Raw genomic sequence first — 25,142 nt, 5'->3', positions numbered from 1 at the left:
GGATGTTCAGATAGTTTATGGGAGAGAAAATATAAAGAAGAAAAAGAGAAGCCTTAAAAATTATCATCTGAAGATGTACACTTTTTTATGTGCACAGAAAAAAAGATCTGGAAAAACATACACCAAATTGTTAACCTGTACCTATAGTAGGATCAAAAGCAGGATTTGAATGGAAGAGGGGGAAGAAACACGTAGTTAGTATTTTACTATTGCTTGCCCTTTTTTTCAATAAATATGCGAACGAAATTTTAGGTAACAATGTATTATTGACATTATTATACTAGAGTCCCTAAGTCTTTCTATGGTGGCTTGGTCTAGCATTACCATTATGAGATCATTTAGCATCTTTTATTGTCAACTATTTTTACCCTATTTTTTTACTCTCTTTATTTTACCTAATTTTTTTTAAGTTCATCAAATACTTCACCTCTACATTTTATTCCTATATGTCAAGTTTTTAAAAAACTTAAGAAAATTAAAAACAATAATAATCTCTTACTTTGTTTTGTTTTTTTAAACTTTAAAATTTTTAAATAAAAATACTCCAAAATAACTGGTTTGGGTAGAGAGGAAGGAAAATAAATTTCTAGCCTTCTTCCAATTACATATGTTTTCTTAAAGAGGAAACTTTTCCACAACTAGACTATTTTATTTTTCCTTATATATTCTTATTCATCTATTTCTACCTAGAATACCAGAAATTTTAAAAGTTACCTACAGTTAAGATATTTGGATGTCAAGATTATTATTGATGGTTATAAAGTAAGGAAAAATCACCCATCTTGTTTATGTAATACGAAAATATAGTTAATTTACTTATTAAATCATACCGGATTTTAGAGGGTAGGGAATGAAGCATGTTCTTAAAATGACATATATGATAGCACTTTTTCAAATGGCCAATCTATTAGTCTATTTTGTAACTCTGAAGATGGCTTTTTGCATGTGTGGGAGTAACTGAATATAGAATACAAACCAGGAGTGATATTTAGTTCATTTCCTACAGCTAGACTCCATACTTTCCCACGAACACTAGGGGGCAATCCCTGCCACCACAATTCTCGAACTCTTCTGGTACTACGCCTAGAATTAAAGGGGGAGAAAAAAAGGAGAAAGTTACTTTTTATACCAAAAAGACTAGTTGCATGATGGTTTACCTAGTCTATGGCCACGTTACTGAATTATTTTTCAGAACACAGAGAGTTAAGTGATGTACTCTTTCCTGGAGTTCATGGTTGTAGGCAAAAAAAGCCTAAAAAAAATACATATAGTACCTTAGGGAGGGACAGTAGCAATTTGAAGGGAACTGCCTTCTATAGCTGCCACTTACAGTAAAGATACAATGGAACAATCATATTCATGGCGACAATTTTTTAAAAACAGGATAAAAGGAACATAAAAACATTGTCAATTCAGTACCAAAACAAAATCACAAAGCATTTACTATGGGTAAAGCCCTAGTCTTTGAGAGGCAGCAGAGTCTACTGAAAGAAGTGTGGGCTTTAGAGTCAAACAGACCTGAGTTCAAATCCGGTTAACCATTCATTAATTGTACAACCTTGGGCAAATCACTTAACCTCTCTTTGAGCTCCCCCATAAGATAAATGGGAGTAAAAATTTTAAGACTCAAATGTGATTACTTGGATAAAGAGCCTAATATAGTTTCTGTCACACTGTACTGATATTCGACAAATTCCCAATGCATATCCTAACTAGGCATTGCAGAAAACCTCTCCTACCCTCCAGTCTGGAGGAAAAATAAGGTATATACAAAAATATTATCAAAAAGTAAAAGGCAAAGTAAGGCAAGAAGTGTATTAGCCTCAAAGTATAATGGGACATTATAGAAGGGAAAGATTATATATATCATATTATCTTAATTATGAGAGAAGCTTATTAAAAGTCACTTTACTATTGAACATTTAATAAATACATATTACAATGAATGTAAACATTTAATATTTTCTTTGCCAAAAAACCTGCTTTACATCAAGAGTACATCTTGCAACAGATGATGTGTTAGAATTAAGAAAATATAGTAACTGAGGAAATTAAAAGTTTCATGGGGAGTTCCTGTTGTGGCACAGCAGAAACAAATCCGACTAGTATCCATGAGGATTCAGGTTCAATCCCTGGCCTCATGCACTGGGTCAGCGATCCAGCGTTACCGTGAGCTATGCTGTAGGTCACAGACGCAGCTTGGATCTGGCCTTGCTGCTGCTGTGGTGTAGGGCAGCAGCTGTAGCTTTAATCCAATCTCTAGTCTGGGAACTTCCATATGCCATGGATTTGGCCCTAAAAAAAAAAAAAATGCAAGAAAAAAAAAGTTTCATGGATTAAGCAGTATTTCAGATGGGTCTCAAATGATACGTAAAATTTTGACAGGCAAAGAGGATGGTCAGTAAGGGAAGTAAGTATTAGAGACTAAGGAATTCACAAAAGCAAAGCACAGAGGTAAGAGATTTTTTAGACATTAGTTGATAGTATAATTTAGCCAAAACATAAGACACATGCTAGAAATCATAAAAAAAATATAGAATTGGAAACATGAGATCTTTGGAGACAGACTGGAATTCAGGAAACGTCTGCTTACTTACATTACTTCCCAATTGGGTAGTATTTCATTGATCCAAATTACCATTGCACTTGCAATGTTTTCTTCCTGTTTAAATCGTTCTTTCATTATTTTTTTTCTTTTATGTGCTTCTTTAATTTCTGTTTTAAACAAGTAAAAGTTATTTCAATACAAAAGAGCTACATCAAAATGCTCTTCTCCTTCTAAGTCTACAAAAGAGGCTTTCTCAAAAAGAATATTCTGATAACAGGAAGGAAGAACAGAAAGAAAGAAAGGAGGAAGCCGAGGAAAGGAGAAGAAGAAGAAATGAGGGAACTAAGGGAAAAAAAGAAAGAAAATGAACTTAACATAATTTTAAAATAATCTTTTATTCTACAAAAATAAATGGAACAAAACTCAGAAAAATAACTTAAGTAGATTACTATATCACATAGTATATTTATACTTAATGAACTGAAATTTTTCAGTTAAATTAACCATATAAAAACAAACTGTAATTAATCAATACTTTTTTCATACATGGAGTTCATGAATTTCCCCACATAAAACCACATGACATTAAAAAATGGAAGTTCCCATTGTGGCTCAGTGGTAACAAGCCCAAACTAGTATCCATGAGGATGTGGGTTCAAACCCCAGCCTCGCTCAGTGGGTTAAGGATCTAGCATTGCTGTGATCTGTGGTGTTAAGTTGCAGGCGCAGCTCGGATCCCTTGTTGCTGTGGCAACTATAACTCCAATTCAACCCCTAGCCTGAGAACTTCCATATGCCACAGTTGTAGCCCTAAAAAGTGAAAGAAAAAAAAAAAAAAAAGATTTTGCCAACAGCACTATAGTGACTCTTTTTAGTAGGATGTTTCGGTTTACTAATTAGATTCAAAATTTTAAATCCCCCTAAAACACAAACATAAAACACCCCTCTGAAGATCAAGTCACAGGTCACAATACTGGAATAAGAGATGCTTCAAAAATAGGGAGTTCCCATCGCGGCTCAGCAGTTAACAAACCCTGCTAGCATCCATGAGGACGAGGGTTTGATCCCTGGCCTCGTTTAGTGGGTTAAGGATCTGGCATTGCTGTGAGCTGTGGTGCAGGTTGCAGACGCGCCTCGGATCCTGTGCTGCTGTGGCTCTGGCATAGGCTGGTGGCTACAGCTCCGATTGGACCCCTAGCCTGGGAACCTCCATATGCCATGGACATGGCCTTAAAAAGACAAAAAGACCAAAAGTAGAGAAGTATATCTAGAGAGAGCGAATGAATTTTAGAATGAGTAGAGACTTCAGAGATCAACTAGCCAAACTGTTTTCTAATTGTGTTTCACATATGACTCAAAAAGTATCTACTATGGACAGAACACTGTAAACCAGCTATAATGGAAAAAAATAAAAATCACCATTATTTAAGAAAAAAAAAAAGGATCTACCATCTTAAGGGGGCAAGTAAGCAGCTCTATTTCGTTTTATTTATGTATTCAGATTCTATGAAGGAGTCCTTTAGAGAGGGTTCCACTGCTTAAAAAAAAGTGTTGACTGAGGGTCATGAAAGCCCAGATGTAGTTGACCTGCCCACCTCCTCTCCCCTTTCTCACACACACACACTTTACAGATGAGGAAACTAATATTAAGTCTGTTGAGAGTGTCACATCCTGGTAGTGTCAAACAGGATTAAAGCTTTGACCTTCTGATTTCCCAATTCAATGTTACTTCTATCACAGCAGCTTGTTAGGATCGTCTAATTTATCAGTAACTATCTTAAATATTATCAAACAATAAAATCAATGTTAAGAGTCAATTAAAATTTGTTGGGCCTGCTAGAAATATTTCTAATTCTGTATGGTAAAATAAACTTAAGCAATGTTTACATGGTTAGGCCTTTTAGAAAGACTGGCCTTAGATATCCTAGGTGTACTATAACATTAAAGAATTCACTGCACTTCCAAAGTAGTGCCACAATGTAGAACTGTATACTACACAATATTCCGGTCACTTAAGTCAAAGGAAAAAAATATCAGTTGTTAATAAAAGCATATGTCTAAAAATATATATAACTACGTAATATTTTCTAGAAATGTATCCTAAACTAATAGCACATAGTAAATAAATATTAGGTTACCTTATGTCTTATTGTTGGTTGGAAGAGAGAATGAATAAGTGTGTGAATTTATACACATAGGAGTACACATTTATGTACCTGTCCCAATAACACACACAACTGGGACTCTAGAGAAACTTCCTAAGTCACAAAAGCAAATTTTACTTCCAAAACATATTCTCAGAACCATATAGGAAATTACTATAAAATGTTAAAATTATTAAATTAAAAATACCAAAAACCTAATGTAAAAGAAGTGAATTTCATGAATAAGTTCATGAATAATATCCCCATTTATAAATTAAGATACTAGAAGTAGTAGTCCAAGGTTTATAACTGCAATTACAAAGTTCTCTCCTAGATAGTTTGCTGCCTTTCTCCTCAGATTAGTTTTGTAAAAGTACTTATAGAAAAACTCTGATTCTAGTATGACATTTTATTTATCTTTAGGAAAAAATTTAGTTCAAAAAATAAGAAATCAGCATCATCTTAAAGACAGACTTGATCAATTTCACCATCTGCCATCCTGCTGAAATTAACTAATAGGTTAATTTCCTACTGACATCAGTAAATTAAATAAATTGGAATTCAATTTTGTACCTCGTTTTTTAGCCTCAGCCACCATCTCATCATATTCTTGTCGGTGACGTAAAGCTTCTTCCATAGATTTGGCAGGTAGATTTCTGAAGAAAAAAAATTTTTAAGTCAATTTTTAAAAGACTATAACTTACTAAGTTTCCTGTCTTCTTTCCTTTTTGGCCAGATACAAAGAATTACTAATCTAACCTTCACATTTCATACACCAAGAAAGTAAAAACTGAAAAGAATTCTGTATCTTAGAAAAGATTTGGAATCCAGGCTACCAGTATTTGTTATACATATGTGTGTGTATATACATTCCATATATATTTGTTATACATTTTTTTAAAACGTCAGATTTTAGCCAATAATTCTAGGATATTAAAATCCACTTAGGAGTTCCTGTCGTGGCTCAGTGGTTAACGAATTCGACTAGGAACCATGAGGTTGCAGGTTCTATCCCTGGCCTTGCTCAGTGGGTTAAGGATCTGGCATTGCTGTGAGCTGTGGTGTAGGTTGCAGACACGGCTCAGATTCCGAGTTGCTGTGGCTCTGGCGTAGGTCAGCGGCTACAGCTCTGATTAGACCCCTAGCCTGGGAACCTCCATATGCCAAGGGTGCTACCCTAGAAAAGGCAAAAAAATAAATAAATAAAAATAAATAAATAAAACCCACTTAGTATAGTTTTTTTGTTTTTTGTTTTTTGGCAAATTCTTTGAGGTACAATTTCTTTTTTGTGTGGGGAGACACCCCTCAGCAAATGGAGTTCCCAGGCTAGGGATTAGATCTGGGCCACAACTGCGACCTATGCTGCAGTTGTGGCAACAATGGATCCTTTAACCCACTGTGCCAGGCCTGGGATCAAACCCCTGTCCTGACTGATCCCATTTTGCCATAGCAGAAACTCCTTTGAGTTATAATTTCATACGAAATGGGCAAACATATTTTAAGAGTAAAGTCTGATGAGTTTTGACAAATGTATATACCTGTGCAAACAACACACCAATCAAGATATAGAATGTTCTCAGAGTTCCCATTGTGGCTCAGAGTGTTAAGAATCTGACTAGTATCTTTGAGGATGTGGGTTCAATCCCTGGCCTCACTCAGTGGATTAAGGATTTGGCATTGCCACAAGCTGTGGTCACAGCCTGGATCTGGCATTGCTGTGGCTATGGTGTAGGCTGGAAGCAGCAGCTCCAATTCAACCCCTAGGCTGAGAACTTCCATGTGCCGCAGGTACGGTCCTAAAAAGAAGAAAAATATATATAGAATGTTTTCATCATTCTAAGATTCTTTTTGACCTCTTTACATTTAATACTTACTCACCTTTACCTTAAGCATAACATATTTATTTTGTATCACGATAGATGAGTTAGTTGTCTTCAAAGAATTTGATGTAAATTTTTCTGTGCCTGGCTTTTTCTGCTCATATTAATCCATGTTGTCCTGTGCATTAGTGATGTATTCCTCTTAACTAGTGAATAGTATTCCATTTATGTATGTGGATGGACATTTAGATTATTTCCAATTAGGAGCTACTATGAATAAAAGCCACTATAAATATTCAAATGTGGGTATCTGCATTCATTTCTCAGGGTAAATACCTAGGAGTAGAATTCCTGGATCATAATGTAAGTACAGGTATACTTTTATAAAAAGATGCTTTACACTTACTAGGGTTTTAAGATAACACTCTAAATAAAAATTTGATGATTAATCAAGTATTCACTTGCATATATACTATGTTCTGGTTTATAAAGTCAAAGGCTTCACAGAGGCAGTGATTTAGATAGATGACTGTGAAAAAAGAAATACATTTCAGTATTAACACATATCCAAATATATCATAAAAATGTTCAGCTTTTGGAATCAGTTTTTAAAATTACTGTCAATAGGCCAGGTGAGAAAAGGTACGTGAAAAACTTTCAAATTATATATTGTACTACTTTTTCTCTTCTCATGTTGGGGTATGTGTAGCAAGGAAGAATAAGGGTTAAGATTTCTGTTTTCAGGCCACATGGAATGAGATATCAGGTTTACCCTTTTAATTCATTAGACAAAATAAACAACAGTTTTTAGACATTGGACAAAAGGCAGCACAAGACAGTAGTCCTTATGAGAAAGGAAACAAACAAGGTTAACTCTGCCTGACCTTATAGCCTGGAGTTTCCAGGTCTCAGTGCTGGGAGGGAATTTCAATACAGAGCCCACCAGTCTTGGTGAGTTGAGGAAACAGTTTGAAGTTGGGGAGTCCAAGATAGCTAGAATTTGCATCTCAGAGTACCAGAGAGAAGGGAGCTGCAGAGGCTTTGAATGAGTACTGATCCATGCACATGCGTGATTAAATTATGGTGTTCAAGGAAAGAAACACCAGAAAGAAATAGGTGCAACATCCTCAAAACCACACTGGCCTGATCCATACAAGTAGAAAGACCTTCTCATACATAGGGTATCAAGTGGAGTCCTTAGGGTACTGGCTCTGTAGTAAGGATAAATTAGCTCTAACCATGTAAAAACACACTATCTAGTGTCCAATAAAAATTACCAGGTATGTAAAGAACAAGGAAAATACAAACCATAATGAGTAGAAAAATCCATCAACAGAAATAGTACAGAAATGTCAGATAATAGGATTATAACTCAAAATGATAAAACTGGTGTCTGTTATAAATATACTCAAGAAGGTAGAAGAAAGCAGGAACATGATGCGAGAAACTCAGGATCCAAATCAAATGTCTAGAGCCGAAAATTTCTAAAATGATAAATTAAAAAATAGGATTTACAGCAAATAATATACTACTACAGAAGAAAAAATATAGGTGAACTTTAAGATATAATAATACAAAATTATACAAAATGGGAGTTCCCTGGTGGCCTAACAGCTAAGGTTTTAGCATTGTCACTGCTGTGGCTTGGGTTTGATACCAGGCCCGGGAACTTCCACATACCACAGGTGTGGCAAAAAATACACAACACAACAAAACAAAAACTATACTAAATTAAACACAGAGAGAAAAGAATATACTCCCTCCCAGTAAAGGTATAAATGAGCTGTGGGACATGAAAAAATATCAAGCAATATAATACATGTTTAATGAGCATCCCAGAAGAAAAGAGAGGAGTGTCCGTCGTGGTGCAGTGGTTAACGAATCCGACTAGGAACCATGAGGTTGCGGGTTCGGTCCCTGCCCTTGCTCAGTGGGTTAACAATCCGGCGTTGCCGTGAGCTGTGGATGTAGGTTGCAGACGCGGCTCGGATCCCGCGTTGCTGTGGCTCTGGCATAGGCTGGTGGCTACAGCTCTGATTCGACCCCTAGCCTGGGAACCTCCATATGCCGTGGGAGCGGCCCAAGAAATGGCAAAAAGACAAAAAAAAATAAAAATTAAAAAAAAAAAAAGGAGAAAAGAAAGAGGGCAGAACAAAAAACTGCTGATGAAATAAAGGCTAAAATTTTTGCAAAATTGACAGAAAACTAAAAATGCACAGACACATTAAGCTTAATGAACCCTAAACAGATGGAACATGAGGAAAACCAAGTGTGTTTTGATTGATAATAAATCAGAGACTATATTTTGAAGAGCAGCAGCTTTGTGGAAAGCTAAGACAGGAAGGGCAGAAATGGGAAGGGAAGAATTTAAGACATTATATTAGGTATTAAAAGAATATAATATTGGAGTTTCGTTGTGGCTCAGCGGTTAAGAATCTGACTATTATCCACGAGGATGAAGGTTCACTCCTTGGCCCTGCTCAGTGGGTTAAAGGATCTGGCGTTGCCACAAGCTACAGTGTAGTGGGTCTGGGATCTGGCATTGCCATGAGTTCTGGAGGTCTCAGATGAGGCTCAGATCCCGAGTTGCTCTGGCTGTTGTGTAGGCCAGCAACTATAACTCCTACTCGACCCCTAGCCTGGAAACTTCCATATGCTGCAGGTGCAGCCCTAAAAAGAAAAAAAGAAAAAAAAGCTAAGACAGAAGAGAGCGGTTGGGCAAAATAAGTGAAAGGGATTAAGAAGTACAGACCTCTGGTTACATAATAAATAAGTCACAGGAATGTAATATAAAGCATAAGGAATACGGTCAATAATACTGTATTAACTTTGCATGAGGACAGATGGCTACCAGACTTACCGTGATCATAATGATCAAATGTCAATTTGATGAGTATGCAGTACAGGTGAAACTACCATAATATTTTACAACAACTATATTTCAATTAAAAAAAGATAAGGCAGAGGAAGGCTGAAACAGGAATAGATATAAAAATTCGAGATTTTATGTTTCATACACTGGCTCATGGAGACTTCCAGAAAATATACATAAAGCTTGGAGACCAACAATTCTTCCCTATTAGTTTTAGGATTCATTGTTGGGATTAAAAAAATTTTTCTTTAACAAACCCATTTTTAAAATAAAATTTCTTGATAGCTTTTAAGTGAAACAATAATACACAAAATTAAATTTAAGTTTAAAACACAGTGTCCCTGGGAGTTCCCGTCATGGCTCAGTGGTTAACGCATCTGACTAGGAACCATGAGGTTGCAGGTTTGATCCCTGGCCTTGTTCAGTGGGTTAAGGATCCAGCATTGCCGTGAGCTGTGGTGTAGGTCGCAGACGCAGCTGGGATCCTACATTGCTGTGGCTCTGGTGTAGGCTGGTGACTACAGCTCCGATTCGACTCCTAGCCTGGGAACCTCCATATGCCGCGGGAGCAGCCCAAGAAATGGCAAAAAGACAAAAAAAAAAAAAAAAACCCACAACAGTGTCCCTGATGATAACTAAAATACTTACGATGGTCGATCCTCAAGAATCAGGGCAGTAGTAGAAAGGGGCTCAAATTCAAAATTCTTTCGTCTAGAACACTGAGGGGGTGGTTTACAGGTTCTCCCTGTTCGTGCTTCATATTCCTAGAATAGATTAATATATGCTTATGCAGAGATTTTTCCAATTTTCAGTTTGTATTAACTAAATCTGTACAATTAAAGATATTATGCTAAATAAGGAATGTATACAATTCATACATTAATTTGGTAAAAATATCAGGCAGACCAGAAAAGTCATTTCCCTCCCCTGGAACAATCTAAATTCTGAATTTATACCATATGTAAAGTATGAAAGTATGTCAAAAGAAGTGGGAAGACAGAAATGTACTAGATTAACTAGGTAAGGTTTTAGGAAGATGTTCCTGCTTGCTTTCTGTAGTATCAGCTATCCAAATCCATCTTTGAAAAATCTACAAGCAGGTAACATTACTTTCTAAAGCTTCAGCCAGATCAATAATGGAAATGTTGACATGAGGTACACATAATTCCGTTGTAATACTCTGAGGATCTCTCTTAAGAAAGATACTGCCAGGAGTTCCCATCATGGCTCAGTGGTTAACGAATCCGACTAGGAACCATGAGGTTTCAGGTTCGGTCCCTGGCCTTGCTCAGTGGGTTAAGGATCAGATCCAGCGTTGGCGTGACCTGTGGTGTAGGTCGCAGACGCGGCTCGGATCCTGCGTTGCTGTGGCTCTGGCGTAGGCTGGTGACTACAGCTCCAATTCGACCCCTAGCCTGGGAACCTCCAAATGCCTCTGGAGTGGTCCTAGAAAAGGCAAAAAGACCAAAAAAAAAAAAAAAAAAAAAGATACTGAACCTCAAGTCAAACACTGATTTTGGATTTCAACCTACTCTGAACCTATTATATACCTACCTACTTACTCTAAATTGAAACAATTAACCAATTTATCTCATGCAAAAATATGGCCAAAGACTGTCAAATACTCCACTAAAATTAAGAAACTGTTACTACACTATTTTTCTCATTTGACTGAATTGATAATTCTCTTTAAAGAAATGAAATTAACAGTGTCACGTTTTTGGTGGACACATTTAAATTTCTACACTTAGGCATTTTTTCATAAATGTTCACAAGCTTCTGCTGAAATTTATTTCTAGAAATTTGCAAAAGATCAATAAGATGATTACTGGCTTAGAATTTCCAGAACCCACATTTTTCGTTTTCTAAAAAAAATAAAGGAGTTTCCACTGTGGTGTAGCAGGTTAAGGATCTGGCATTGTCTCTGTGGTGCTGTGAGGGTCTGATCCCTGGCCTGGTGCAGTGGGTTAAGGATCCCACATTGCCACGGCTGTGGCACAGGCTGCAGCTGTGGCTCAGATTCGATCCCTGGCCTGGGAACTTCCATATGCCACAGATGTGGCTGAAAAAGAAAAAATAAATAAATCATAAAAAATTAAAAAATTGAACTAGTGTTTGATCATCTCCAGACAACAAATATATTTTTCATGACATTCTCAAAGAATTACTCAGTGATTGCGCATATCAGCAAGCTCATAGGCAGCTAAGGAAGACATTACTTTAGATGAAGAAAATTAAATGCACTTAAAGTGATCAAATGTTTTCACTTACTAACTAGCTACTTTCCTACCATAGCCTATAATTCTTTTAATTTTTTTTTTTTTTTGCTGTTTTTTTAAGGGCTGCACCCATAGCATATGGGTGTTCCCAGGCTAGGGGCCCAATCAGAGTTACAGCTGTCAGCCTATGCCACAGCCACAGCAACGCAGGATCCGAGCCTTGTCTGTGATGTATACCACAGCTCATGGTAACACCATATCCTTAACCCACTGAGTGAGGCCAAGGATCGAACCCACAACCTCATGGTTCCTAGACAGATTCATTTCCGCTGCGTGACGGGAACTCCTAAATATTATCTTTTCTTACTGAATTTGACAGTTGCAAAATACGAACTGATAGTTCCATTCCTTTTAAATATCTGATCATTCCATTGAAGCTTAATCTTTCTTATTTGATACTACTTTAAAAAAATGTATGCTAGAACTTCCACGTGACCCCGCAATCCCACTCTTGGGCATCTATTCGGACAAAACTCTACTTAAAAGAGACACGTGCACCCGCATGTTCATTGCAGCACTATTCACAATAGCCAGGACATGGAAACAACCCAAATGTCCATCGACAGATGATTGGATTCGGAAGAGGTGGTATATATACACAATGGAATACTACTCAGCCATAAAAAAGAATGACATAATGCCATTTGCAGCAACATGGATGGAACTAGAGAATCTCATACTGAGTGAAATGAGCCAGAAAGACAAAGACAAATACCATATGATATCACTTATAACTGGAATCTAATATCCAGCACAAATGAACATCTCCACAGAAAAGAAAATCATGGACTTGGAGAAGAGACTTGTGGCTGCCTGATGGGAGGGGGAGGGAGTGGGAGGGATCGGGAGCTTGGGCTTATCAGACACAACTTAGAATAGATTTACAAGGAGATCCTGCTGAATAGCATTGAGAACTATGTCTAGATACTCATGTTGCAACAGAAGAAAGGGTGGGGGAAAAAATGTAATTGTAATGTATACATGTAAGGATAACCTGATCCCCTTGCTGTACAGTGGGAAAATAAAAAAAATTATAAAAAATAAAATAAAATAAAATAAAAATGTATGCCTGTCTTAAGCATTTCTTATAAACTTCAAGGTTTATGGTTTCTGCCAATGTTAAAAGTTTGTACTATTGTTTTATAACTGCCTTTAGTTCTATGTCCCCCCTTCCATCTGCTAAATACATGCTGTTCATTTTAAGAGTTCCTTCACATCACTGCATTGGATTTTTAGAGACTTTTTTTGCAAATTATTTAGGACCGTGTAAATTTTTATTGACTCCCATCCCAAAGAACTTTCAGTGTCAAAAGCCATGTAATCATTCATTTCTTTCGCTCTTTTGAAATTTTCTTTCCTAATACCTAGGATATACAAGTAATTATAATCAGTGTTTCTTTTCTACATTATAAATTCGAGTGTAACACATCTCTTTTTCTGCTAATGTTTATCTTGTTTAAAGATCACAGATGCTAAATATGTATGAGGTTGTTATTACTTAAACGGCACTTTGTTTTCCTACAATGTGACCTGACCTCACTGCCAGACAGAATGCAATGAACACTATCCAATAAAGTATTTTCCATGCAAACAAATGCCAGTACCAGACTGCAACATAAAACTTCTAAATCAATATATGTACTGTTTTAAACTTAACACATTTAATACTTGAAACAACCCTATGAGGCACATAACGCACAGCAGAGGAAACTAAGCACAAAGACGTGCAGTCACTCTCTGAAGGTCATAAATGGTAGGCAGGGTAGGTTCTGGAGCCTGTCCTTTTTAACAATCTATTACCTTACTATGTATTAGCGGTCAGTCAAGTAGCTATCTGTGACTATTAATGAGAGAGGCTATTTAGTGAGAGAGGTGAAATCATGCAATGAAGGGCTAAATTTTAAAATAGGTAGATCAAGCTAACAACAATTCCTCAATCACTGATTCATCTAAACATTATAAAAAAACCAGTGTGTTTCCTGATGCAATATGAAGTACATCCTATTATTTTTTAAGTATTCTTGTCAAAAGAAAAATCAAACATGATTAAGCCTCTAGAATTGTGCTCTCCTATATGGTAGTCAAAATAAGTGATAACTGAAGCTCCCTGGTGGCTTAGTGGGTTATGGATCTGGCACTGTCACTGCTGCAACTTCGCTTGTTTTGATCCCTGGCCTGGAAACTTCCATCTGCTGTGGGCATGAACAAAAAGAAAAAAAAAAGTGATAACCCAAAAGTTGTAAATGCTCAAGTATACATAGAAAAATATAAAGGAATTTGAACTATTAAGAGCTTCTGTTCAGTGCTTTTACTGCTGTGGCCCAAGTTCAATAACTGGTCTGGGATCTGAGATCCCACACTTTGGCTGCACATTGTGGCCAAAAATTAAAAAAAAAAAAAAAGGTTCTCTTGAGGGTTGAACTAGGAATAAAGGGCATTTGTCTTACTTTATTTTTTTGGTTTTTATTTATTTATTTATTTTTGCTTTTTAGGACTGAACCAGCAGCACATGGAGCTTCCCAGGCTAGGGGTCCAATCGGAGCTACAGCCACCAGCCACAGCCACAGCCACAGCCACAGCCACATCAGATCCAAGCCACACCTGCAACCTACACCACAGTTTACAGCAACACCAGATCCCTAACCCACTGAGCAAGGCCAGGGATCGAACCCACAACTTCATGGTTCCTAGTTGGATTCATTTCCACTGAGCCACAAAGGGAACTCCGCACTTGTCTTTATTTATTTATTTATTTATTTATTTATTTATTTATTTGTCTTTTTGCTATTTCTTTGGGCCGCTCCCGCGGCATATGGAGGTTCCCAGGCTAGGGGTCGAATCAGAGCTGTAGCCACTGGCCTACGCCAGAGCCACAGCAACACGGGATCCGAGCCGCGTCTGCAACCTACACCACAGCTCACGGCAACGCCGGATCATTAACCCACTGAGCAAGGGCAGGGACCGAACCTGAAACCTCATGGTTCCTAGTCGGATTCATTAACCACTGCGCCACGACGGGAACTCCTGTCTTACTTTAAATTATTCATTATTAACTGACTCTTCTTACAAGAAATAAAGTAGTTGTTTGTAAGATAAATCATTTATAGTATATGGTGGATAACTGACAAAGATTTTACTGTGAGTTGGGATCAGAACTCGGGCAAAAATGACAGGTATTTAATTATATAAACAGAAAGGATTGGAAAGAACAAGCCAGCAGGAGCAGCAAAGGCATGGATTAGGGAAACACATTAATCTCACTGAATATGAAAAAGGACGGCAAATAAAGGGTAGGCTAAATTACAGGGCCTTTCATTGGGAAAAATATTTGGACTTCATGATGAACAAAAAAGTGGAGAGTCACTGAAAAAGTCTGAACAAAAAAATGAAAAGTCTGGAGTTCCCACTGTGGCTCAGTCAGTTAGGAACCTGACATGGTGTCCATGACGATGTGGATTCAATCCCTGGCCTCACTCAGGGATTGAGTTAAGGATCTGAAGATGCAGCTCGGACCCAGTATTGCCCTGGCTGTGGCATAGGCCACCGCTGTAGCTCCAATTCAACCCCTAGCTCAGGAACTTCCGTATGCTACAGTGCGGCTGTGAAAAGAAAAGTCTTTTATTAAAAAGTAACGGGGGGGGGGGGCGGGCGGAGGAAGATGGCGGAGGAGTAAGAGGTCATGCTCACCTTCTCCCACAAACACATAAAAAAAAAACACATTTACATGTAAAACGACTTGCACAGAACAGCAATTGAATGTTGGCAGAAGAAAAAATTAACTAAACAAGTACAACACAAGTGTTGTGAAAGGCAACACACAATCAAGTACATAAATATCATTTATGTATCCACCTTACAAATGAGATTTATATAGAACTGTCACTCAAATATTTTTCACATGATAAGAAGAAAGAAGTTGTATTCTAGCACTTCCTATCACCAATGCTTAGCATAAAAATGCTTTCAGGAGTTCCCATCGTGGCGCAGTGGTAACACCTGACCAGTAATCCCTGAGGATGCGAGTTCAATCCCGGCCTCACTCAGTGGGTTAAGGATCTGGCGTTGCTGTGAGCTGTAGTAGAGGTCTCAGACACAGCTCTGATCTGGCGTCGCTGTGGCTCTGGCGTAGGCCAGCAGCGTAGCTCCGTTTTGACCCCTAGCCTGGGAACTTCCATATGCTGCAGGTGCAGCCCTAAAAAGACACACACACACAAAAAAAAAAAACCAAAAAAAAACCTTGGGCTTTTTTGGCCGAACTCAAGGTATGCATAAGTTCCTAGGCCAGGACTGAACCCATGCCATAGCAGTGACCCCAGCCACAGAAGTGACAATGCAGATCCTTAACCCATGGAGCCACTAAGGAACTCCATATTTTTACAAGTTTAACTTATTCATTTTCCACTCAAAATATTGTCCTATAAAATATGTTTAATTGGGGTAACTAGAATAGTAGATGAAACCAGTGCTGGGGCAGGTTGGCAAATATCTGCAGTATAATTTATTCTAGCTACTGTAAGAAAATTTGAGTCAAAAAGGCAATTAATTCTAAGCCTGATCAAAAGAGAGCAGGCAAGTGCTATTATTTCCATGAGCATAAAGTAGAAAAAGGACTTACAACTCCAAAGCAAAGAAATACTAGGTTCACATAAATGAAAACATGTTTTTCCTTAAAATAATCTCTCAGAAAAGAGAGCACATTTGCTTAATAACCTCTCATATTACAGGTGCTTTCTATTAATTTGAACAGCAAAGAACTATTTAGAAAAGGTGCATTATCCTGAAATTATCTCAGTCTGTGCTAGTTCAGAAGATTTTTTTTTTTGCCATGCCTGCAGCAACTAGAAGTTCCCAGGCCCAGGGACTGAGCCTGTACCACAGGTGGAACCTGTGCCACAGCTGCAGTAACACTGGATCCTTAACCAGTGAGGTTTTTTTGTTGTTGTGGTGGTGGTGGTTTTGTTTAATTGGAGTAGGGGAGGAAGAAAATGAACACAAAGTAAGCAAGGATCTCGGAGGTATAACCATTCAGTTGCAAACTATCATAAAGAGCCTTATAAACATTACCTTAAAAAATAATATAGTAAGAGATTAGGCTGATAGAACAAATAAAAGAAAAGTGTAATCCATCTAGAAATTTGTGGCTTGAGACACAATTTCCCATAACAAGCTAAGACTCTTAAAAAGCACTGTATAAATCTTCAACTTGGAAGCAAGTGAAGATAATGTGCTCTGAGGTTAAAGACTACAAATCTGGGTCAATGATCTTGAACATAATGACATCAAAGATGTATGTAGACAGATTTGAATAAAAAGGCATTATTTCTTCATGTATTATTATACATGTGATTTGAATATGTAATTAGAAACTTAAGTATTTTTGACTTTCATCTACACTCTTAAAGTCATACATACATGTTAGACAAAAAATTCTTCAGAAACACAGGGTGGATTTCCACTTGGTGGACTGAGTAATTCACACCAATGTTCTATCTGAAAACAACCTCTGTGATCCCAGACAAAGGGGAAACAAATAAGGTGAGCCTAGTGCTCACTCCTGGGGGCAGTTCTGGACCTCCAGTACAAGGCAGAACTTGAAGAAAGCCTGACTGGTTAGTTAGAAGAGTCAAAGGGGGGTGCCAGAATTTGTCAGTCAGAGTAGCAAAAAAGGGCGCACTCAACTGAGGAGTTCCTGTAGTGGCTAATGAACCCGACTAGTGTCCATGAGGATGCAGGTTCAATTCCTGGCCTTGCTCAGTGGGTTAAGGATCTGGCATTGCCATGAGCTGAGGTGTATGTAGGTCGCAGTCATGGGCTGGGATCCTGCATTGCTGTGGCTGTGGTGTAGGCCAGCCAGCTGCAGCTCCAATTCAACCTCTACCTTGGGAACTTCCATATGCTGCAAGTGCAGCCATAAAAAAGACCTCCCCCGACCCCTGCCCAAAGCACTCTGCTGAGAAAGAGCTCCAGAAATCTGCACAGGAGTACTCTTGATTCTTTTGCTAAATACTAACTTGCACATGTGTAAGGCAAAACACTACAACACTGGGCAAAAAACAACCTCTGGGGAAAGAACAATTACTGGGGAGCAGCAAACAAAACAGTTCCCAGACCTCACCCACAGCTGAGAAGTATTCACATTCCCACTAACCAGAATGTAGTCATCACTGAATACACAGAATATTCAGGAGAGACCTGAACGTTCAGACTCATCTGAAACTATGCAAGTCAGAAGACAATGGAAAAATCTTTAAAGTGCTGAAAGAAAAAAAAAATAATGGGGGGGGGAACCCTGTTAGGATCCTATACAAAGAAAAAATATCTTTGGAAAATAAAAGCACAACAAAAATGTTTTCAGACAAACCTGAGAGAATCTATTCCCAGTGGACCTGCTCTATAAGATATTTTAAAGGAAATCTTTCAGGCAGAAAGAATATATCAATGAAAACATGAATCTACACAAAGAAATAAAAAACACCAAAAATAGTAAAAATAGAAAAACACCTTAGAAAAGATCAATACAAAAATATATAAAAAGTCATTTTTAAAGGATATCTGACTACTTAAAGCAAAAAATGCCAGCATAAACACAGTATTGTAAATCAACTATACATCAATAAATTTAAATATTGAGGAAACAAAATAATAATAATAGTGTACTGAGGGATTTTAGCACAAAGTCAGAAGGCAGAAAATGGGCAGTATAGTGTTGTAAAGTTATTACACTGTATTCAAAGTTGTATGATGTTTTTTGAGGATAGGTTATGATAACAGGTTATGATAACTCCTGAAGCAGTTCTCAACAGTGTTCCAGAGAAGGTTTTATGATGTCTGCAAAGTCTAATAGTGCTAACAGTTTGTCTTTGTCAGTGTTGATAATAGCACTAATTTTGCTAAAGCAATATTGAATAAAACTGTTGCTGCTCTAGCACAAATCAAGGCAATGAGACTAAACTACTATAAATCGCTGTGTTCTTCCTGATACACACTCAGTTAAGGGGTATGGACTTAAGACTGTCCATGACAAAACAGTAAGAATAACTATATTAAATCTTGACCTGTGAGTAAACATTTTTTTGTTCTTTTTCTTTCTTTCTTTCTTTTTTTTTTTTTTTTTGTCTTTTAAGGGCCACACCAGCAGCATATGGAGGTTCCCAGGCTAGGGATCTAATCGGAGCTGTAGCCACTGGCCTACCTATGCCACAGACACAGCAATGCCAGATCCAAGCCCTGTCTGCGACCTACACCATAGCTCATGGCAATGCCAGATCCTTAACCCAAGAGAGCGGCCCGGGAGCGAACCCGCAATCTCTTGGTTCCCAGTCAGATCTGTTTCCGCTGTGCCAGGATGGGAACTCCAACATTTCTTTTTTTTTTTTTTTTTTGTCTTTTTGTCTTTTTTGTTGTTGTTGTTGTTGTTATTGTTGCTATTTCTTGGGCCGCTTCCGCGGCATATGGAGGTTCCCAGGCTAGGGGTTGAATCGGAGCTGTAGCCACCTGCCTACGCCAGAGCCACAGCAACGCGGGATCCGAGCCGCGTCTGCAACCTACACCACAGCTCACGGCAACGCCGGATCGTTAACCCACTGAGCAAGGGCAGGGACCGAACCCGCAACCTCATGGTTCCTAGTCGGATTCGTTAACCACTGCGCCACGACGGGAACTCCACATTTCTTAAATACTGTATGTGACATAAGAAGTATACATAATGGTCTTATGCTGCACACCAAAATACAAGGGCGAGTAGAGGAAAATCACATGTGCAATCATACATGCAGTGAACTGGACAAATCCCTGTTATTATGAACGCTGTTTTTACTTAAAAGAAAAACCAACAGCAAATTATAGTTACTCAGACTTGAATATCTGGTAGACACTTTCTCAAATTTAAACAAAGTGGGCACTTCGTCTCCATGGTATTCCTCCCCAAAAAGCATAACCCTAGACAAGTTGTGAGCAAATCATCAGACAAACCTAATTTGAGGATGTGACATAATAAAAAATATATATTTGGTCTCTACCCACTTCCTGGCAGACAGCTCTTTGAAATCTCTAATGTGGATGCAATAAGTTTCTTTCTGTATGCTAATGAGATGACTATTGGCAGAATGCTGGGTATTCTCTGAATGGGGGCTGGGTGTCAGGGGTACCAACCTGGCAGCCATGCAATTGCAGGGTTAGAACTTTTAGCTCTACCCCCTGAGCTGTGGAGAGGGGACAGGTGCTGGAGGTTGAGTTAATCATTTGATGACCAATGATTTAATCAAATATGCCTATTTAGTAAGGCCTTCATAAAAAATCCTAAGACTTCCCTGGTGGCACAAGAGGTTTAAGTATCCAGTATCGTCACTGCTGTGGCTTGGGCTGCAGCTGTGGTACAAGTTCAATCCCTGGCCTGGGAACTTCTGCATGCTGCAGGTATGGCAAAAACAAAAACAAAACCTAACTAAAGTGGTTCAGAATGCTTCTGGGTTGATGAACATCCCTTGATGCTAGCAGGGTGAGGTACTCAGAGAGTGCCTGGCAACTCCGTATTCCTTCCCATATACCTTGCCCTCTGTATCTCTTCTATTTGACTGTTATGAGTTGTATCCTTTTATAATAAACTGGTAATCCAGTTAGTCAACTGTTTCCCTGGGTTTTGTGAGTGGTTCCAGCAAATTATCGAACTTAAGAAGGGTGTTACAGGCACCTCCAACTTACGGTTTTTTGTCAGGAGTACTAGAAGCCCAGAGTTATGACTGGCATTTAAAGTGGGAGGCCGTCTTGTAGGACTAAGGCCTTACCTGTTGTATCTGACATTAACTCCACATAAAGAGCATCAGTATTGAACTGTAGGATACTCAGCTAGTGTTGAAGAATTGGTCAATGTGGAAAAACCCTATACAGTTGGTGTCAGAAATACTGAGGGCAGAAAATAAATGGTAGATTTTCTTCTAAAGGACATTTTGGAAAATATCTGACTGGTATTCCTTAAAGTGTCATGGTCATAAAACCAAGGAAAGATTAAAAAACTGTTAAGGGCCAAGAAGCATGATAATGAAATAAAACGTGGTATCCTGAAACAGAAACAGTGCATTAGTAGAAAAACTGGTGAAATCCAAAGTCTGGAGTTTAGTTAATAGTAAATGTATCAATGCTGCATTCTTAGTTCTGACAAATAATGCAAGATGTTGACATTAGAGAAAACTAAGTGAGTACACAGGAACTTTATTTTCTTTTCAACCTGTCTGTAAATCTAAAGGTATTCTAAAATTAAAAGTTTACTTAAAAAAAAGAGAAAAAGATGAAGTGATCCAATGAGTCCAAGGAAAGCAACTGAAAGAAAGTGCTGCCAATAAGAGTCAATCATTAAAGTGAAAATTAAAATTCTGCAAAAACTTAATTTTTTCCAGATGAGATTAGTGGTGATATTATTATATATTTGCTATTGTATAATGAAATGTTACATGTGGATGACCTGCATAATTTGGTGAACCAATACTTTCCAAATGGCCAGTGCATGATATTACAAAACCAAGTATGGGTAAACACATCCATTCAAAGTGCAAGAGAAACCAAAGGACTTTATTACAACAGAGTTATATGATTTCAGATTCCACAACACAACTTACCTTTAAGAGTTTTGGGGTAGTATTAAAGAATAGCCACAATTATCTGAAAAGGCTATTAAAATGCTCTTTCCTTTACTAACTACATATCAGAATAAGGCCAGATTTTCTTCACATACTTAAAATAAAAAAACATATAAGCAAGAAACTGAATGCAAGAGTAGATATGATACTCCAACCTCCTTTTATTAAGCCAGACATTAAAGAGATTTGCAAAAATATAAAATAATGCCACTCTTCCCATCAGCTGTATTTTTTAAATATTTTAAAAAATAGGTAACATAAATATACTATATATTACTATATTTATATTACTTATGTTAACATGTAATGACTTTATTATTGCTATTTTTAAGTGAATCAAAATATCTGAATCTTTCAGTTTTAATTCTGGGTACAGTAATAACTGACAGATAATCCCCATAATCAAAAACTCTTTGAGAGTCTTCATACCCAGAATCCAAAGCAGTTATAAAAATAAAATGTTTGAGAACTGCTGGCCAAGAGCAACCACCTAAAACAGAGGTACACCTAATAGTGGATATAAAATGGAGTAGCTAAAATACTTCTTTAATCCAAAAGAAGGCAGGAAATGAGGAAAAAAAAAAAAGACTCGGATGAGACAATTTGAAAAGTACCAAGGTGGTAAATTTAAACTAAGTTATATCAATAAATGACATTAAATGAAACTCCATTTAAAAAGAGGATATCAAATATATCCCACATACAAAAAAAAAAAACCAACTTAAATATGAAGATGGATAAAAAGTAAAAGGACAGAAGAATAAACATCATCCAAACACTAACAGAAAGCAAGCTACAGTGGCTATACTAAAGTCAGACAAAAACTTCACAGTAAGATCCATTGCCAGGGCAAAAAAGACATTACATTAATGGTGAAGGTGTCAATTCATCAAGAAGGCATAAAAACAAAGCTTCAAAACAAAGGAGAAGAAAAAGAGCAAAAGGACAAATAGCCAAGAAGATTATGGTGGATATTTTATCACTTCTCTCTCTGTAATTCATAGAATAGACAGAAAATTATACAATACTTGAACTACACTATGATCTAACATGACATAACTGACATTTATGCAACAATAACCCAAGAGCAACAGAACACACATTCTTTTCAAGTGTACAAGGAACATTTCCTAAGACAAGCTATATCTGGGTCATAAAACAAGTCTCAATATATTGAAAAAGGCTGAAATTGCATAATGTATACTATATGAGCACAGTGGAATTAAATTAGAAATTATTTACAGAAATAAATCTGAGAAAACTAAAATATTTGGAAATTAAAACAACACACTTCTAAATAATCATGAACAAAAGAAATAACAGGAGTTCCCGTTGTGGCTCAGTGGGTTAAGAATCCGACTAGTATCCATGAGGATGCAGGTTCTATCCCTGGCCTCACTCAGTGGGTTAAAGATCCGGTGTTGCTGTGAGCTGTGGTGTAGGTCACAGGCATGGCTCGGATCCCATGTTGCTGTGGCCGTGGTGTAGGCTGGCAGCTTCAGCTCTGATTCAACCCCTAGCCTGGGAACTTCTATATGCTACACGCATGGCCCTTAAAAAAAAAAAAAAAAGGAAATGAAAACATTCTGAATCAAGTGAAAATGAAAATACTGAAATTTGTGAAATGCAGCTTAAAGCACAGTTAGCATGCCAAGGAGGTCGGATTTGGATTCCCAAGGTAAAAAAGGGAGAGAGTGGGATGGATGGGCATTTGAGAGGTTTTTAGGATGCAAACTGTTATATTTGGAATGGATGGGCAATGGGATCCTACTGTACAGTACAGGGAAATGTGTGTGATTGGGTCATTTTGCTGTGCAACAGAACTTGACAAAACACTGTGAATCAACTGTAATAATAATAAAAAATTACATCAACCAAAATAATAAAAAATAAAGCACAGTTAGAGGGAAATGCACTTAATACACTTACATCAAAAAGATAAAAGGTCTAAAATAAATGATCTACTTTTAGAAACTAGAAAACACAAAGCCAAAAGCAAGAGGAAAGTAAATAATAAAGAACAGAGGATTTCCCGTCGTGGCTCAGTGGTTAACGAATCAGACTAGGAACCATGAGGTTGGGGGTTTGATCCCTGGCCTTGCTCAGTGGGCTAAGGATTCAGCGTTGCCATGAGCTGTGGTGTAGGTCATGGACGTGGCTCGGATCTGGTGTTGCTGTGACTCTGGTGTAGGCTGGCAGCTGCAGCTCTGATTGAACCCCTAGCCTGGGAACCTCCATGTGCTGCGGGAGCGGCCCTAGAAAAGGTGAAAAGGAAAAAAGACAAATAATAATAATAATAATAAGGAGCAGAAATAAATGAGATAGAGAAAGAGGCAAAAGTCAGTGAGAAAAAAAGTGTTTATTTTTAAAGGTCTATAAATCTGATAATCTTCTGATAAAATTAAGAAAAAAGAAAACACAAATTACTAAAATCAGGAATGTATGAAACATAATCTTTGTCCATGTCACATGACTAGTAGACATTAAAAGGATAAGAGAATATTAACAATTTTATTCCAATAAATCCAACAACATAGATGAAATGTAAAAATCTCTCAAAAGGAAGTTCCCGTTGTGGCTCAACGGTTAATGAACCTGACTAGCATCTATGAGGACGTGGGTTCAATCCCTGGCCTCACTCAGTGGGTTAAGGATCTGGCGTTGCTGTGGCTATGGTGTAGGCCAGCAGCTACAGCTCCAATTGGACCCCTGGTCTGGGAACCTCCATATGCCGTGAGTGCAGCCCTAAAAGACAAAAAAAAAAAAAAAACTCTTGAAAGACATAAGTAAACCAAAACTGACTCAAGAAGAAAGAGAAGATGTCACAGCCCTCTATCAATTAAAATGTTAAATTTATAATTAAAAAGCTATTCAACAACAACAACAAAAAACTGAGCATTCTTGGTTTATGTCAGTAATTCTCAAGTGAAGTCAACTTTGGCCCCAGGGAATGTCTGGCAAAAATCTAGAGACATTTATGATTGCCACAACTGTGAAGGGAGGCTACTGGCATTTACTCGGCAGAGGCCAGGAATGCTGCTCAATCCTACTCTGCACAGGAATCCACCTTTCCACCCAAGAAAAATTACATGACCCAAAATGTCAACAGTGCTGAGGTCAAGAAACCCTGGCTTAGATAATTTCACTGCCAAGTTCTATCAATCATTTAAGGAAGAAAAAAAATACTATCTACACAAATTCTTTTGTAATAGAGAAGAAGAAACAGCTCTCAATTCACCTAGTGATTCCAGCATTATCCCAACACCAAAATCAGATACTAAAAGAAAATTACAGACCAGTATATCAAATGAAAATGGAGGTTGGAATTCCCATTGTGGCTCAGTGGGTTAAGAAACTGACTAGTATCCATGAGGATGGGGGTTTGATCCCTGGCCTCACTCAGCGGGTTAAGGATCCCGTGTTACTGTAAGAGGCAGCAGTAGGTTGCTGATGTGGCTCAGATTCAGTGCTGTCGTGACTGTGGACTTGGATGGCAGCTACGGCTCCAATTCAACCCTCGCCCAGGGAATTTCCATATGCTGAAGGTGCAGCCCTAAAAAGAAAAAAAGAAAAAAAAAAAAGAAAGCAAAAAAAAAAAAAATACTAGCATTTGAACTCCTAGTTTCTGCTCCAGCACATAAAAAGCTTACAAGTTACCAACCCATTTAATAAGTAAAAAGCTGAACAAATTAAAACAAACAAATAACTCTTCTTAGATTCCTCAGAGACAAGAGGTCACAGGGAAAACTGCTGCCCCCAAAATGAGAAACAGATAAATGAATATAGAGAATCACAACTTACCAGAGTAGAAATCTATGACGAAATGTCTGTGGAAACCACTGCCAGG

At 37.7% G+C, this 25,142-nt stretch overlaps 1 protein-coding gene across 7 annotated transcripts in view; it reads right to left on the bottom strand.

Moving 5' to 3' along the window:
* Positions 1–25,142, bottom strand: part of TBC1D12 (TBC1 domain family member 12) — a 113,603-nt gene that overhangs the window by 16,204 nt on the left and 72,257 nt on the right. For 5 of the 7 annotated variants that reach the window (XM_005657433.3, XM_021074011.1, XM_013990463.2 and 2 more), the window contains 4 exons: positions 10,033–10,148; positions 5,266–5,348; positions 2,598–2,715; positions 977–1,083 (listed from right to left, as the gene is read on the bottom strand). In XM_005657433.3, the coding sequence (XP_005657490.1) occupies positions 977–1,083; positions 2,598–2,715; positions 5,266–5,348; positions 10,033–10,148 (424 nt within the window). Of the gene's footprint in view, positions 1–976; positions 1,084–2,597; positions 2,716–5,265; positions 5,349–10,032; positions 10,149–25,096; positions 25,135–25,142 lie in introns of all 7 variants that reach the window. The other 2 variants (XM_021074014.1, XM_021074013.1) reach the window with 2 other exon arrangements.

Source organism: Sus scrofa, chromosome 14 (genome assembly GCF_000003025.6).
Source record: "Sus scrofa isolate TJ Tabasco breed Duroc chromosome 14, Sscrofa11.1, whole genome shotgun sequence".
NCBI classification, from domain to species: domain Eukaryota; kingdom Metazoa; phylum Chordata; class Mammalia; order Artiodactyla; family Suidae; genus Sus; species Sus scrofa.
The sequence above is the reverse complement of the archived record's forward strand: the minus strand, read 5'-3'. Positions and strand labels throughout refer to the sequence as shown.